The sequence below is a fragment of the Chrysemys picta genome, chromosome 7 (assembly GCF_011386835.1).
Source record: "Chrysemys picta bellii isolate R12L10 chromosome 7, ASM1138683v2, whole genome shotgun sequence".
NCBI lineage: Eukaryota > Metazoa > Chordata > Testudines > Emydidae > Chrysemys > Chrysemys picta.
The window spans coordinates 119,847,283-119,863,223 of NC_088797.1; the positions used below are offsets into that span (position 1 = coordinate 119,847,283).

At 43.3% G+C, this 15,941-nt stretch overlaps 2 protein-coding genes across 7 annotated transcripts in view; one reads left to right on the plus strand and one right to left on the minus strand.

The window, feature by feature from the left end:
- Window positions 1-1,374: 1,374 nt before the first annotated feature.
- BBIP1 (BBSome interacting protein 1) lies at window positions 1,375-5,083 on the plus strand. Its single transcript, XM_005308153.5, has 2 exons — window positions 1,375-1,564; window positions 3,212-5,083. Exons 1-2 carry the CDS (start codon window positions 1,519-1,521, stop codon window positions 3,379-3,381), a joined length of 216 nt encoding a protein of 71 aa, XP_005308210.1. The 5' UTR covers window positions 1,375-1,518; the 3' UTR covers window positions 3,382-5,083.
- Window positions 5,084-8,955: 3,872 nt separating this feature from the next.
- PDCD4 (programmed cell death 4) overlaps window positions 8,956-15,941 on the minus strand; it is a 33,517-nt gene continuing 26,531 nt past the window's right edge. For all 6 annotated transcript variants that reach the window (XM_065552526.1, XM_065552528.1, XM_042855226.2 and 3 more), the window contains 5 exons: window positions 14,961-15,075; window positions 13,957-14,064; window positions 12,757-12,867; window positions 11,579-11,718; window positions 8,956-9,634 (listed from right to left, as the gene is read on the minus strand). In XM_065552526.1, the coding sequence (XP_065408598.1) occupies window positions 9,574-9,634; window positions 11,579-11,718; window positions 12,757-12,867; window positions 13,957-14,064; window positions 14,961-15,075 (535 nt within the window). In that variant the 3' untranslated portion in view covers window positions 8,956-9,573. The remainder of the gene's footprint in view (window positions 9,635-11,578; window positions 11,719-12,756; window positions 12,868-13,956; window positions 14,065-14,960; window positions 15,076-15,941) is intronic.

Below are 15,941 nucleotides of genomic sequence, written 5' to 3' on the forward strand. Positions count from 1 at the left end.
CGGCTGGTTTGATGGCCCTGGAGAAGGAAATCCTGCGCTTGCAAGGTACTGAATACCCTCACCTCATGTTGATGTCAGTCGGAGTTGCAGAAGCTCAGCACTTCTCAGGATTGGACAGTGGTAATATAGACTTCTCCACATTGCCCTACCAAAGACCATCAGTGCTGACAGGGAGAAACCAACTGTGGGCTGTCAAGTTCAAGTTCCCTGGCTCATTCAGTTTTCTCAGGCTGGCAACGAGGGGACAACTCGGGATAAGTATGGTGGGCAACTTCTGTACTGCAGAGCCCTGTCCCTTAGGAACTGGGCAGAGGCTCACCACCTCCTTTCATGTAGATGTCATTAAGCAAGATGCCAAGTGATAACTTCTTAGAGCCTCCAACCTAGGCTGGGCTTCAACTAGAGATCTAAAGGCAAAGGGCTTTCTATCCCCCTTAGTGTTTTCCCAGAACATTCTAGAACCATGTCAAATAGGAAAGGTTGCCATCTGGCCAGTTTTTAACCTGTTTGGGTAGATTTTGTGGTGCCTGGCTGGTTCCTGATGAAAAGATTTAATATGCTAGGTTTGGTTTTCACTTGGGACCAGCATTCCTCGTAAAAAGCAAACACACGCGGCTGTGCATCAAAATCTTTAACTGCCATATGCATCGCATGGCAGGGGGCAGGGCCAATACCCGGTCCCACTCTACATGCTGGGCCTTCAGCCTGCCGAAACTACAACAGACCCCAGGGTTATGGGGGGCGGATGGACGGCTCCTGGGTGGGATCCCTCAAGGGCTGAGGTGGATGGGTGGTTTTTCTGTTCTCAAAAGAGAAAAAGCCTTGCAGAGTCCGGAGTAGCTGGAAGCCAGGTAGGGAGACTGAAAACCAACGCAGGTCAGGTTGCACAGCTATGGGCGTGCTCCCTCCGAACCAGGCGGCTAAACACTCCCCAGTGAGGGCCACATGCCAGCAGCCTGGGGGCAAGGCTTCATTTGCAATAAAGCTGGGCAGACTGAGGCGGTATTAATTATGGAGGTGTGGCGTGCTGGGCTTGCCTCTCACATCCACCAGCAACCCCACAGACTGTGCCCCCGGCATACACCAGGCCCAGGGCAGCACCAGGCTTCCCCCGCGTGCTGTAGAACCACCAACGCACCACAAGTCCCAGCATGCAGTGGGACTACAATTCCCAGAATGCAGTGCCCCCCCACAAGAGACCAGGCTTCTCAACGACGACAGGGCCGCAGGGAACAAGACAGCGCAGGGCATGGTGGGAGCGCTAGTTATTGTGGGGCCACTGCGCATGCGTTAAGACCTCCCGCAAAAGGAGGGTCGATGCGCAGCGCGCATGCGTTTGCGCGCTGCTGGGGTGGGGAGACGGCGGTGGGACCGTGAATGACGATGTGACGACAGGACGCTGCGTGCGCGGTACGCGTCCCGTGCTGACGCACGGATACGGGCAGGTCGAAGGTTCCCTGCGGCCTGCCCAGGCCCTAGCAACGGGGGCCGGGCCGGGAGCAGCCGCTCGACGCCGCCATGCCTGAGGGCAAGTCCCTCTTCCGGGAGGTGCTGCCCAAGCAAGGTAAGGGCCGTGCTCCCTGCGCCCGGCCCGCAGCCCCCCACCGCCTCGTCTCCTCCCCCGGGGCGCTGGGGTCACACCGCCGGCCAGCGAGGGGTCAGGGGGCACGTACCCCGACTTCTCGGCGGGCTGCTCCTGTGGCACTTAGCCCCGTGTTGCCCACGGTAGCTCGATTCAGTTAGCACGGGTGTGCCAGACCTTCCTCTCTGGGGTGGATGGACATCTCCTTCCCCCCATGGTAAGATCTTAGGAGTAGAGACCTGGCCTTGGTTTTCTCTTAAGCACCATGCACCGAGATTTATCAATCAGTGGGTAGTCACAGCAGGGGTTCTCAAACTGGGGATCAGGGTTATTAATGGGGGGTTGCAAACTGGCAGCCTCCCTCCCCCAAAAAACCCTGCTTTGCTGCCAGCGTTTATAATAGTGTTAAATGTTTTTTAAAAAGGGGTTTTAATTTACAAGGCGGGGTTGCTCTCAGAGGCTTGCTGTGTAAAAAGGGTCACCCCTACAAAAGTTTGAGAACCACTGCCTCTTACAGCAACTAGAACCTCTAGCAAACCAAAAGCCAACTACTCCCAAACCTTCCTGATGAAGGCTATGGCTACACTGGCGCTTTACGGCGCTGCAACTTTCTCGCTCAGGGGTGTGAAAAAACACCCCCCTGAGCGCAGCAAGTTTCAGCGCTGTAAAGCGCCACTGTAAACAGTCCTAGCGCTGTAAACTAATCTCCTCGCGGAGGTGGAGTACCTGCAGCGCTGGGAGAGCTCTCAAAGCCACAGCCCTAGACAAGACCAATGAAGTATGTGGATGCATATTCTCAATTAAAGCAGGAATCCTGTTTTTACTTTGATCACTCTTCCCCTCACCGGTCAGGGCATTTGAAAGCACATACATTCGTGTTTACAAACTATTGTAAGCCCTGACAGAAAACAGTAGAAAGGAAGCTCACATTATGATTACCGTTTTACTTACCTTCCCCATATCCCACCCCCATCTTAATCATAAAATGGTTTTCACAACTTCATTCTAATTGTTAGTTCTAGCAATATAGTTTGAACGTTGGGATTGCAGGGCTGCTTTCAGACAGTAAAGCACTGAATTCTAGTAGCTGTGCTGGTAAAAATGTAGGCACTGAAAGGCAGGAAAGCTGTCACATGAGGAAATAAGGCATTATATTACATAAGCAATCTGCTTGGCTACCATTGGAAAGCTGAGACTCCTAGTCATTAACTTGATTTTTTAGGAGACCAATAGAAGGAGCAATGATAGTCTAGATGTCTGTATTTTTTGCACAGATCTGAATATATAAAAGTCCCAACCCTCAGCCATGTGACTTTCCAGTTCCTGAACAAATATTTTTTTTCCTGTGGTTCAAAATCAGACTATAGGTCCACTTCTGAAAAACAAGCTGGTTTCTTTATCAGTTGAGGATAATGACTTATGCTTTTGCAAACCTTTTCCCCAAAAGAACAGTATATTCTTTCTGAAAACGAATGCTATCTTGTCCAAAATTAAGTATGATCTTGTATATACACACTAGGTTTTCCAATGACACTTGGTGCTCTTATTTGAGATGTATTTATACTTGGTTGTAAAATTATGCCAATTATATGAAATTTGCATATTCTTATTTTTCCTTCTACACTTCAGGGCAGTTGTCAGTGGAGGATGTGGCTACCATGGTGTTATGTAAGCCAAAACTATTGCCTTTAAAATCTGTTACCCTAGAAAAGCTAGAGAAAATGCAGCGAGCCGCACAGGAGACAATTCGCCAGCAAGAAGTGGCACAGAGGGAGCAGCAGCAACAAAGCCAACAATAGGGTGCATGATGGTTCACCCCCTCTAAGAAATATTTCACCTAAATATTGTACCTTTAGTTTGTGTATATTAATCTAGTGATGTTTGCTGTACAGAAATGGTAAAAGTCCATACTAAACTTTCTTAGCTCATGTCTTCTTATATTATACATATAAATGTCTGTAGATTTTGCTTAAGATGAGTCTTTTGTTAGTATGCTTACTACTATCTTCTGTGTAGTTGCGGCTTTCAGCTTATCTCAGCTTGATTTCTTTTTTAAAAAGCTCCATAATTGTGCTGGCTTGAAAGAAAGGAGGAAAAAAAAAAAAGCCCCATGAAGTCTCAACGTATTTAAAAAAAATTTTTTGTAACCTATTCACTTTAGAGTGACTCCTCACTTAATGTTGTAGTTACGTTCCTGAAAAATGCAACTTTAAGTGAAACGATGTTAAACGAATCCAATTTTCCCATAAGATTTAATGTAAATGTGGGGGGTTAGGTTCCAAGGCAATCTGTTGGGGGCAGACAAAAGGCATTATATACTGTACAGTACTGTGCTGTGGTTGGGAAGTGCCCCTGGCTTACCCCACACAGGCACAGCCCACTGCAGGCAAGGGGGCTAGGAAGCACCTTCACAGCAGCAGCTTCCCCGGAGAAGAACAGGTGCTGACTTTGCCAGGGGATGCTCCAGGCCCACCTCTTCCCACCCCCACTGCACCTCCTCTCTGGAGCAGCTGCATCCCTGCTCCTCCCTCCCTCCCCCCCAGCCCCCCGCACCAAGTCCTAAGTGCTGCCAAACAGCTGTTTTGGGGTGGGGGAAGCACTGGGAGGGAGGGGGAGGAGGTGGAGAAGAGGAACTTGTGCAATGCTCCCTTATAAAGTCGCTGCTCTTCCACAGAATCTTACAAGCAGTGGACAGAGCAGGCAGCCAAACGACGTTATAAGGGAGCATCGCACAACTTTAAATGAGTATGTTCCCTAATTGAGCAGCGACGTAACTTTGAAACAACGTTAAGTGGGAGGATGTTAAGTGAGGAGTTACTGTACTTTATTCATTACTGGAGGCTGCAGATGTATAGTTAACACTTCTGAAATGTTACTAATCTTGCCCGGCCATTCTGGTCTACTATTATGTTAGAGCACAGCTCTGCTAGAGGTTAAGCAGTGTTTACTGTTTAAAGCACTACATAAGTGCTCTACAATCCACATGCTTACTGGAATGGTCTTGATTTATTGTGCCTGATGAGTATTGGATAAGGTTGATGGTCTAGAGTGGGGGATCATTTGAGATGATTGGGGATCAAACCCTCCAACTGCTTTTATCCTTTCAGGATTTATTTTAGCTAATTCATTGCCCCCTTTTAGTGGGTAAAATTTGTTCCTACACCATGGGTTGATACAAATCGATGACCAAAGAGTGAAATGTGCATGTGCAGTAAGTCTGCTGCAAACGAAAGTTTGTAGGCAGTCTGCCACCGTAAGGGGGTGGCACAAGCTGACATGCTGCAACTGTTGAACTGAGTTCAAGCTCTAGCCACAGCAGTTTTCTGAAAATTTGTGCAGATGTTGCTTTGCCCTCATTGGGCAGGACGGACCTTTCACAACTTTTGCCCTAAAACCACAATTTTTAATTTTACTTTAGATTTACTTCTAATTCGTCAAAGATCTTAGTCTGTCATCTTCCCCCTATTAAATTAATACTAATAAACAACTAGGCTAATGTAATCATGCTTCTTACTCAAACCTCTTTCTGAACAATGGGACTAAGGTGCTGGGTCATTTGGTCAAATGGCTAACTGACGTATAGGGCCCTATGAAGTTCATGGGCCAATATTGTCAATTTCACAGCCATAGGATTTGAAAATTGACAAATGTCACATTTTCAGATGTTTAAATCTGAAATTTCATGGTGGTGTAACTGTGGGGTTCCTGACCCAAAAGGGAATTTTTCAGGGGGAGGGAGGTTTGCAAACTTGTTGTAGTAGGGGCATGGGATTGCCACTCTCATTTCTGTGCTGCCTTCAGCGCTTTACAGTGTGGGGAGGAGGGCGTGCAGAGCTGTCTGCAGCAGTGAGAGATTCCCTGCAGGGCTGCTTTGGGGAAGAGCAAGTCTTGGCCTGCCCCAGCTCTGCCCAGTTGCTAGGAGCCCCTTTTGCTGGGGCACTCCCAGCAGCACAGGGAAGATTGGTGCCAACTCCACAAGCCTCCTCCAGCTACTGAAACCCCTGGGGCTGCTGCCCACTCCCCGAGGGTCCTGCAGCAGGGAGAGGCATCCAGAGGTGGGTCTCGTCTCCTCCCACCCCCTAGAGCAGCCTTAGGGCTGTGCTCTCATACAGCTACTGCATGCAGGGCCAGCCACCCCCCTCAACAATCTTTACTAGTGTTAGGGCTCATCCAAGCACTAGTGTTTTTAAAGCCCAGTTTGATGACTATGGTTTTGAAGAGGGGTTTTATTATAATCCCTCAACAACAAATCAGAGCTGCTCAAAAGAAATTTGTTCTCAGGTAGCTCAATCACTGACAAAGCAGAAGCAAGGAGAATTAGGCACCATCCTCTTCTCAGATGCACTTGAAGAGGAAGGGAACTGGAACCATCTATATATACCCCAACCCCATACAAACATTCTGTCTTGCCCAACAATTCCTCAGCCCACCGGGTCTCCTTTCCCTCTACTGCTTCCTGATCTGGGGAAGGAACCCAGTACTCCCCCTCCAGATTCACCTGTCCACTCAGTACTGTTCCTGGAGAAAAAAGGGGATCCCAGCAGCACAAGAGTGTGAGGAAGACAGGAATGGGTCAAGACCAGTGCCGAGGGGGATAGAGGGTACTTCAGGTCTCACCCCCAAATATCCAACATCCATGCCACTTATTTGTACCCCCCCCCTCCCCTTTAAACCAGGTCCCCCACTGACTCCATGTCGGCTCCCTGCATCCTCTCCCTAGCTCAAGCAGTGTAGTCCTTGCTTGTGCCCATCCCCAAATAGAGAGATGAGACTAGAACAGTTGATACAAGGCCAGGGAATAGACCAACAAGCAGCCAAGGCGTTCTCTGAGTGGCAAAGGAACCAGAGGTAGAACTTGTTAGAGGAACATGAGGATGTGGAAAAGTTATTTAAAAAAAGGGGGGGGGGAATTAACTACCCTTACAGATACTTTGTCCTACAGTGTGTGTTTTATAGTAACACCTTCACTTTTCAGAAGCAATATTTGGCTTTAGGTCAAATGTAGCAAAGAGAAGCCACCTCAGATTTGCAAAATGTTACCACCCCTTCAGCTTTGTCTCACAAGTATTCCTTTTTGAGACGTTGCCTTTGCTTACCCCTCACTAAGCCCTCAAGACCAGTCATGTATAGCACCAGGCTGCTGCCAGTCCTTATGCAGTGCTACTGGCAGCCTACAGAACTCAATGTTGCAATGAGGCATGCTACATACTATACATGTACCTCTCCTCATATCACAGTGACCGCTTTTGCCAGCCTGCTCCACTTAATCCTGCCATTATTCAATTCAGCTGCACCTAAACAGAGTGAATGCAGATAAACACTGCGATTCAAGTCAGTGGAATGTAACACAAACCATGGCCTAGTCTCTTATTCATTCTTCATGTCAACTTATTGTGGCACCATCCTTCCTGACCTATTCCAGTGGCTACTAGCTCCAGGGGGCAGAGTTAAGGTTGTGTTGTAAGGGAGGTGTGCACCTTTACACTGTTTCCTGATTGCCAGAGTTCTAAATATAGCTGAAATCAACATTCTGGAAGTATATAAGGCACCACTGGGCAACCATATTCTAGATTAACAGATTTGGTGGTGGAGGAGCCATGTTGGTCCCAGAGTATTAGCCAGACAAGGTGGGTGAGGCAATATAGTTTATTAAACTAACTTCTGTTGGTCAGAGAGAAGCTTTCGAGCTACACAGAGCTCTTCCTCAGGTCTGGAAAGGTACTCAGGGCATCATAGCTAAATACAAGGTGGAACTGATAGAATATGCGCCAACTGCTTATGCTAAGCTAAGGGACCATTCCAGGTGAAGTGGCCTGTTAACATCCCTGTAATCATAGGACAAAAAGTGGACTTAGTAGGTTAGAGATCGTTGTAATAAGCCATAAATCCAGGGTCTTTGTTAAAACCAGGATTTTTAGTGTTTATCAAAATTATGAATTTAGGCTCTCAGGCTCGTCTTTTGAAAGTGTTGACATTCTGGCACCATGGGTTGATTCTCTGCACTAAATAAAAATAAAAGTGCCCCCAAACTTTTAATTTATTTATTTAAGAAAATTAACCTTCTCAGCATCCCCATGTTCCACCTTTCAAGATCCCTGGGTCCTACACATACCTATCACAACACGTGGTGTACCTCATCCAGTGCACTAAATGCCCAATAATCACTATGTGGGTGAAACCAGACAATTACTGTAATCTTGAATGCTTACTTCACCCACCCAGTCTCTAACAGGTTTGGAGTAGTTAATATCAATACAGCTACTCGTTCCATTACTCTTATAAAGGAACAGGTGTATACATCAATACAGGGGCCCTGGATAACGTTTACAAGAACTGCAGGCTGCTGCTTTACTTATTACAAAATGGCATACAATATCAGTTCTAGGATAAAACTGGTACAGTGTGTGCTTCATATTGAAGAGTACCTTCTGATTTGGAACACTTGCCCATTAATGGTCACACACACACACCAGAATTTGTAATTATTATATTTGTTATATTTAGGATCAAGCACTGTATATGGGCAGTCACCTTTGTTTTCTATATGTAGACAATAGCATATACTGTTAATACCATCTAAATGTTTGAGCTTCCATTATACCCCTGTGAATCCATATTAGTATCTAATGCCAAGGGTTTGCTTGTTTGTTTGTTGGGCTTTTGTTTTTTTTAAGATAAACCTTTTCTAAAACAATTTTAAAAGAAGCGGTGAAAGAGTAAATATAAATCTGGAGAGGCTACTAGCTTCAAAAGCCTGAATAAATAGGATGGCAGGAGCTTAAACAAGTTAATTTTGGAAACGCAAACATTATAACTAAGGTAATTACTTTCATGGTAGCAGGGCCAGCTCCAGGCACCCAAGCACATGCTTGGGGCGGCACCTGGTAAGGGGCGGCGGGGGGAAGCGCAGCGCGGCATTCCGCGGGGGCGCTCTGGCGGCGTGGGGCTCGGCGCTCGGGGGGGGGGCGGCGGGGGGGGCGGGCTCCGGCACGCGGCGCTTGGCGGGGGGGGGGGGGGGCACGGCGCGCTTTTTTTGCTGCTTGGGGCAGCAAAAAAGTTAGAGTCGGCCCTGCATGGTAGCAAGTATGTACTGAAATTTTGTGGTTTAAAAAAACAAAACAAAACAAAAAACAAAAAACACAATTGCACAGTTAACACCGAGGAAAAGATATGATTGCATAAATTGTACCCATTTTCAGGGAAGTCTTTGGTAAAAGGTCCCTTTCAGTTTAGGTATTCATTAATCCTCTGCAAAATGCTATGCAAAAGGGTACTTTTTAGATATGTATTTTATTGGCACCTGGTTCAAAGATTATCTGCAGAGGACACAAAGAGCTTTCCAAAACTGCTTATATAAAAACAAAGAAAGAGGATAGCTTTACAAAAATTTATTTTGTAATACATTCTACAGAACTGTTCATTTTTTCCAGTTTTGTAGAGAAATAGATGTTCCAGACACCTTTTACTGCACTGGTCTTTAAGACCAATCAGTGCGTTCCCCTGGAAAAGATGAATACGTCTTATGACCAAATCCATTTTTTAGATTCTTTAAAGAAATAACCATTTTTCCTCCCAAAGCACAGCATTTCAACAGCAGCAGCCCAAATGAGGTTACAGCAGTTTAACTTGACCCCTCTATAATAAAGCTTTGTATAAACCAGTGATTTTACTACAAAAACACTGTCCTTGAAGGAAAGGAGTGACAGTCAGACATCAATGCAGAACATGGAATGATTAGGTCATAAACATATGGCACTTACAAAAGGGTAGCTTATTTGAAGGCACCACCACTGAAATGTGGTTACTTGTTCTGTTCTACTATATGCCCTTCCTGAATATAAATTTACAAAACTATTTCAGAAATGATTTGTACCCAAAACAAGTGCTTTAAAAAATTATATATGAACTGTGCTAAGCAACTCTTACAATTTAGATAAAGAATATATTTTTTCCCTTTAAACATCTAAGGCTGCAAGAGTTGGTTTCTGTACTCAGTAGCTCTCTAGTTTAAGACGACCTCCATCTCCTTCACTTACAAAGCGCTTCCTTCCCCTGTAAGGAAAAACAAAATACAAGATTATAAATTTCACATTCGTGTCAATAGTCTTTCTTTATTTACTATAGCTTAGAGTGATCCCCTGCACCACTTCACAGGTCCTGGGAATAACATGGTGATCAGCACTATTACCTGTCAAATTCTTGATCATCTGAAAAGGCCACATAATCAATCTGAATATTCTACACAGAACACTGTATTTATACTAGGCTTTTCAAAACTTGACTCTCAAGTTTCTTAACAGGCATAATACTTCTTTCTCCCTTTCTTAGAACGCCTTGCAGTGTTAGAACCTGAGAAAGGTGCTAGCTTGACAGCCAAGATAGTGTGGCTCTATTTAGCCAAAGAGCAGGAATAGTACAAAGTCATGCAAAGCATCCTTCCCTATGCTGCCTTGTCATTGGGCCTCAAACCCAAGTGGGAGGAATAATCTCTAGGACAGAAAGTTATAATCCTTTGCACATTTTATAGGGCCTTCCAATTACAAAGCTCAAAGTGCTTTGCAAACATTAATCTAGGGAGATGAGAGGTTTAATTAAAGGTTACAAAAACTTAATTTTGATAGTGCTTCTACATACAGTCACTAGAACTGAAGTATAATGGAGCTTTAATTTTAAATGATGTAAAAAAAAAACTATACCAGGGAATGTGTCAGTATAAAACTGAATGGATTTGACTCCTCAAAGAACAGAACAAGGGACAATTTTAAGTCCCTCGTTTATGGATGTTGGCTCTCTCTGGGATACAAATAAACTCATTAAAATTTTACAAACTGACTTTATTGCCATCAGGAAGATAATTTCTATATGAGAAACCTAATTTTCAGCAGATCAAATAAAAAAGGACCTTTAAAAAATACAGTATATAACCTAACCCATAGTAACAATGCCTTGTGAATAGGTAGAATAAATTTGCAAAACTCACTTTTTTAAAAAGTGAAAGAGGAGTACAGTGTTAAGACCTCAATGCCCCAGAGCTCAAGAAATAAGGCATGGGGCCACCTACTGAACAATGAGGATAAAACAAAATATCGAATAGCTGCTCATTACATGAGCATTATCTATTTTATGTCTTAACTGAGGCAGGTCTCCTTGCCCAGCCAGTTCCAGTTCCTCCAACTCCCAGCTTCTCATCTGATCAGTCTCTCCCTACAACCCTGGCCTCCAGTTGCTGCCCCTCCTTCATATTACTCATCCCTGACCTCCCTCCCCAGTTCATCACCCAATCTCAGTGTCATCATTCCCCACCCCACCCCCAATTCCTTGTCCGAATCTCTTCACACAGCTATTTTCAGTTCTCCTTCTAACCCTGCTGTCCCATCTGCATTCAAAAATCAGGCAACTTCATCCTCCATGCTACCCAAAGAGGGTCTCCTGGAGAACACAGTTGAGACTGTCTCCCTGCTCTCAGTTCAGGCATGGCCTGCAGCAGGCTGGAGCTGCAATTACAGGGAAAGTCCTGGAGTGGCGGATGCCAAGTGCAGATGGAATCTTTGGGGAATGTAGCTGTTAAAATCTAAGACATATAAGAGCATGTGTGAGCTGAGTTTTCAAAGGCTTGTAAATTGACCAAATTTGGGCAGATTTTCATAGGGATAGCGAAAGACACATCCCTGACACAGCAGCCACCTCCTGCCAAATTTCAAATTCCTGGTCCAAAGCAGGGGCGCTCTAGAGCTTTCCAAAGAAAAAGTTGGCATGATTTTTTAACATTGACCAAACAATGTATTATTTCCTAGGTTCATTCTCAGCAACTGCTCTACCCTTTTGGCTGATATTTTCCAAAAGAAGTCACCCTCAGGCAGACACCCAGCATGGAAAGTTTCAGTCTAAATGCTTAAAGTTTGGCAAAGTTCTAAGCCGCTGAAGACAGGGTCTTATAATGGGAAATGTCAGGCAAACTTAATATACCAGCTCTGTTTAGAATTATATGAAAAGTACCTTGAAGGACAGAGGTCTCTCAGTGGTTTGGAAATGATTCCGGCCTGAAAGCATTCCTCTACAAACCGCTCAAGCATAGAGTATGAATGTGGCACATCCAGGTTAATATCTGGGATTTCACGGTAAACTCGTTCATAACCCTGCAATATCAGAATTAGGGTAATGAAGTCACATTTTGCTACAAGAAAGGGTTACCCTTTTATACTCTGAGGGGATTATAATAATCCAAGTAATTTATTACTTTTTTAAAAGTATTAAAAATAATTTCAAGGAATCTACACCACCTCAGTGGCAAGTTAGCACCACATTATAGAACACAGTATTACCTAGGTAGATGAACTAAATTTTAAGATTCCCCAAAATCAGAGGACCTGTCTGTGACCAGGCTAACCTGCCTGTACAGCATAGTCTCATGGGTAGTAACATCAGAGAGGGAGCAGTTTCTGGAGTTTTACCATTCCTCCAATCATTAAGCATCTCCCTAACACACCAGCTCAGACAGCTGAATAGTCTGTGCCCAACACAAAATCACTTCCCCCCAGAGCAAGGGAAGCGGAGTAGACGGTAGGGAGGAGATGGAAACTTAGATTGTGAATGTGTCACAGAGTGGTTCCCAGTGTGTGGGACAACACAACTATATGCGGTCACTTGTTCAGGGCTTATGGCAGAACCACAATTTAGTTCAGATATAGCTAAATGATTTTGTTTTTATACTCCAAGTAATTTTTTTTTAAATCAAGTAAATCTAAATAAGGCTACTTCAGTAAGAATGGCTGGTCAAGATCCATAGAAACATCCCTATTTTATATTGCAACATTATGAAAGATTTAAATTTTTAGTAATTAAACCACATAATTCAGTAAGACACCTCAACGTTTCCTTGTTATTAGAACATATTTTAAATTATTCTCAACTCTGCAGCTCCACAAGACAACACTGTTGAAGTTCGTTTGTACCCCCTTGATACACAACATTTATTGCTCTATCTTGGAAACATCAGCTATCGCCTATTTGTACAAGTCACCGGAGGGCCAACAGAACCATAGCAGTACCATTGATAACAATGGATCACCATCTATAGTTTAAGAGAAGGTGTAAAACAGGAATGACGTTTGAAAACACACAACAATTTTTTTGTGAATTACTATTCCAATTATATTTTGGAAAAATACACTTACTCTTTTCATTTGGTCCAGAGTAATGACAGTAGACGTCCAGAGGGATTTCAACAAATCAAGCATCATTTTAAAGGTTGTTTCTCCAGTCGATTCTAAAACCATCACAATTGCCTAAAATAAAGCAAGACGAAGTGTTTAACTAAAAGTACATTTTACAAGAAATGAAAAGTGAATGCCGCAAACGGAGTTGTAAAATTTCCACATGGAGAAATGTGTATTTATCACATGCGCCTTCAATGCTAGTATACTACAATATAACAACAAAGCATGTGGTGGAAAAATTATTTGGGTAAGGATACGAAGCATGAAAACAAGGAAGAGGTTACCATAGGTATACAGACCACCAGGCAAGAGGAGAGATAGAACAAAAGCTTTCTGGACTATTTCTAGAGGTACTCTAAATCACATGACCCTGTACTCAGGCATCAGTTAGCAGCAGTGTGGATGGCTCTACTTTCTGATGTCATGTATTTGCATCAGACAGACACCACAATGGAGAATTAAAATTTACACACATTTGAAGGGTGTAAAACACCAAGACAAAGGAGCTTCTTGAGAATGAAGGAGCAACTTTATAAAAAGGGAAACATTTGGTTCAATATCAGCAAAAATGTACTGACAGAAGGCAGTATTAGACTGTGGAATAGTCTCTCCTCCCTCTCTCAGGGCATTTAAAAATAGATTAGACAAAATATTAGGAAGTATACTACAGGGAGCAATCCTCCACTAGTGAAGGATTGACTGTATAATCTAACAGAAGTGGTAAAGACCTATTAAAAGAGCAATCTATCTGCTTGAAACCTGCTGTAATAAATAGCTCACAGCACTACCAACAAGAAAATCTAGGTTTAACAAAACTACAAAACTGGAGCATGGGATTTTTCTTGCCATTATTCCACAGCAGACAACTGTGAAATGGCTCTTTCAGTACAAAATATCCTGTAACTGCCCCATTCATGTAATAAATACAGTTTAATTCTACATCTTCCTGAAGACACCAACAGTTTACCCAAGCACAAGTAGCATGCACTGTACTTAGAGAATTTAGACATCTGATACCATTAATATTTAGGAGCGGAACTTCAGAGTTCAGTTACATTACTTGCATGTGCACACTGAAATAAAACCTAGAATCTGCTCATATTTATCCACAATTTAAAAAAAGTTACAAAAATAAAAGGAGTCTGATTTCTGTCTTACTTCATATACAAGTTCATGGTGAAAATGAGGCACTTCTAGTTCCTGAAGGCAACGCTCAGCTTCTGATACATCTCCAGAAAGTAGGTACTCCTTCAGCAACATATCAATCTATTGGATTTGTTTAAAAAAAAAAAAAAAATACTAGGTATAGTTTAAAATCTTACAATTAATCTGATAAATCCCCTACTCAGCCGCGCAACAACTAGTGATATGCATTTTAAAAAAAATTGTATCCCAAACTGCAACTAGTATTTTAATAAACATACATCTTAAATTGAGAAGTTATGTCTAACTATACAGATAGTATGAAGCTGAACACTTATCCAGACACCATTTCAAAACATGCAGTGTCTGCACACATATATGTTTAACGTGCAGCCCAGAATTAGAAATAATGTTTGATAAAATGCCCATGGGCCACTCAAGCTTAATATGACAAAGATCAAACTAATTTTCTTTTCTTTTCTCCAAATCTTCCCCCATTTTTGGTTACTTTGGCACTATCATTCTCCAACTAAGCCAGGTTTGCAACCTCAAAGTCACAGACTCCTTCCTTGAAATTTTCTACTAATATCTGGAACGTATCTCAAACTTGCTGCTGTTTCTTCCCCATCCTAATTGGAGTGTCTGAAAAAGCTATCCTCCAACCATGAGGCCAAAAGGGAGACTAATTAAATACAATCATCCCCACCCTCTGGATTTCTCAGGCTTCTTATCTCCCATTAGCCTATCTTTTTAAGATAATAAACTCTTAATTGCAGGTATTATCGTTAGGGTGTTCACTGTACAAAGCCAAGTACACTAAACAAGCCTACAGAGGACAAACATCCTTTTCAGTCAATGTAATGGTCAACATCTTTAATTCATAATAAATACACATTTCAAAACAGCAGAATACGATTTAGGTGCAAGGTTAATGCATCTCTTTCCTCCTTCCCAGTCAATCTGCATGAGCTTTCACACACACACACACACACACGACAGGTTTTTTACAAATTAGCTACCTCTTTAACAAGATGTTTTACAGATTGCTGTCCGCCACCTGATCCCCATACGCTGTCTATACGCTTTCCACCTTTTTTCATACTCAACAGCACAGTAGCTCGGTCCAATGCAGCTCTATAAAGCAAAGGTTGTGTTACAAAATTATTTACATAAATTCACTACAGAGGAGGGAAGAAAGAACAAGGAGTTTCTCTTATGTCAAGACTTGGTTCTGTGGGCCAGGCTATGTTCCAAATTTCTTCTTCTTCATCATCAAGTATCCTTCCCTCATTTGACACAGGAGGACAGAACGTCTAGTTTCTTTTACTCAGCTAGTAATAGCTTCCCACAATAAGTGACTAGGGAGATCCAACTCCAAGAAAATTTACCCCTTATTTCAAGGCAACCCAACAAATATACATAATCACAAATGCCATCCTCCTCAGATGATGTGCTCACACTTCATCACAGGTAGTTCAGAAGACACTGTCTGTTCAGCAATGCAAGGTCCATATTGACAACCTGGAACTGACAGCCATCAGGTGAGCTTCCTGAAGTTCTCTTCCCTACCAACTTCTCCCTTCAGCTACATTCTGATAGGAACAGACCACACAGTAGTGGCGGCCTACCTGAATTATTAAGGCAGGACCTCAGACATTCCTCTACCCAGTGGAAAAGTGTGTTGGATTCCCTCTATGGTAAAATCTGGGATCTCTCAAAGCCCTGCATTTGTTTAGTAATCTAAGTCTCCAAACATGTGGCTAAACCTAAAGTGCCTTTACCTTGGAGAATGCTTACTCCCTTTGGGTTCAAAGAGTTCTGGGACTCCTGACGTCTGGAGACAAAATGGTGCTTCAGCAGAGGAACAACAAACAGAGTTTCTAAAAAGACAGGGGAACTAGGGAAGCTTGCCACCTCACTGGGAAGAGGAACTGGATGTGAAAAATCCTAGATCCAGATTGGCTACCATATACCTGAACAAGGAGGAGTACTCAGCCATT

Bases quoted from the DNA above. Each gene is read 5' to 3' on its own strand.
- BBIP1 (XM_005308153.5), top strand. From the start codon at position 1,519: ATGCCTGAGGGCAAGTCCCTCTTCCGGGAGGTGCTGCCCAAGCAAG. The intron at 1,565-3,211 runs GTAAGGGCCGTG...TCTACACTTCAG, and splicing joins GGAGGTGCTGCCCAAGCAAG to GGCAGTTGTCAGTGGAGGAT.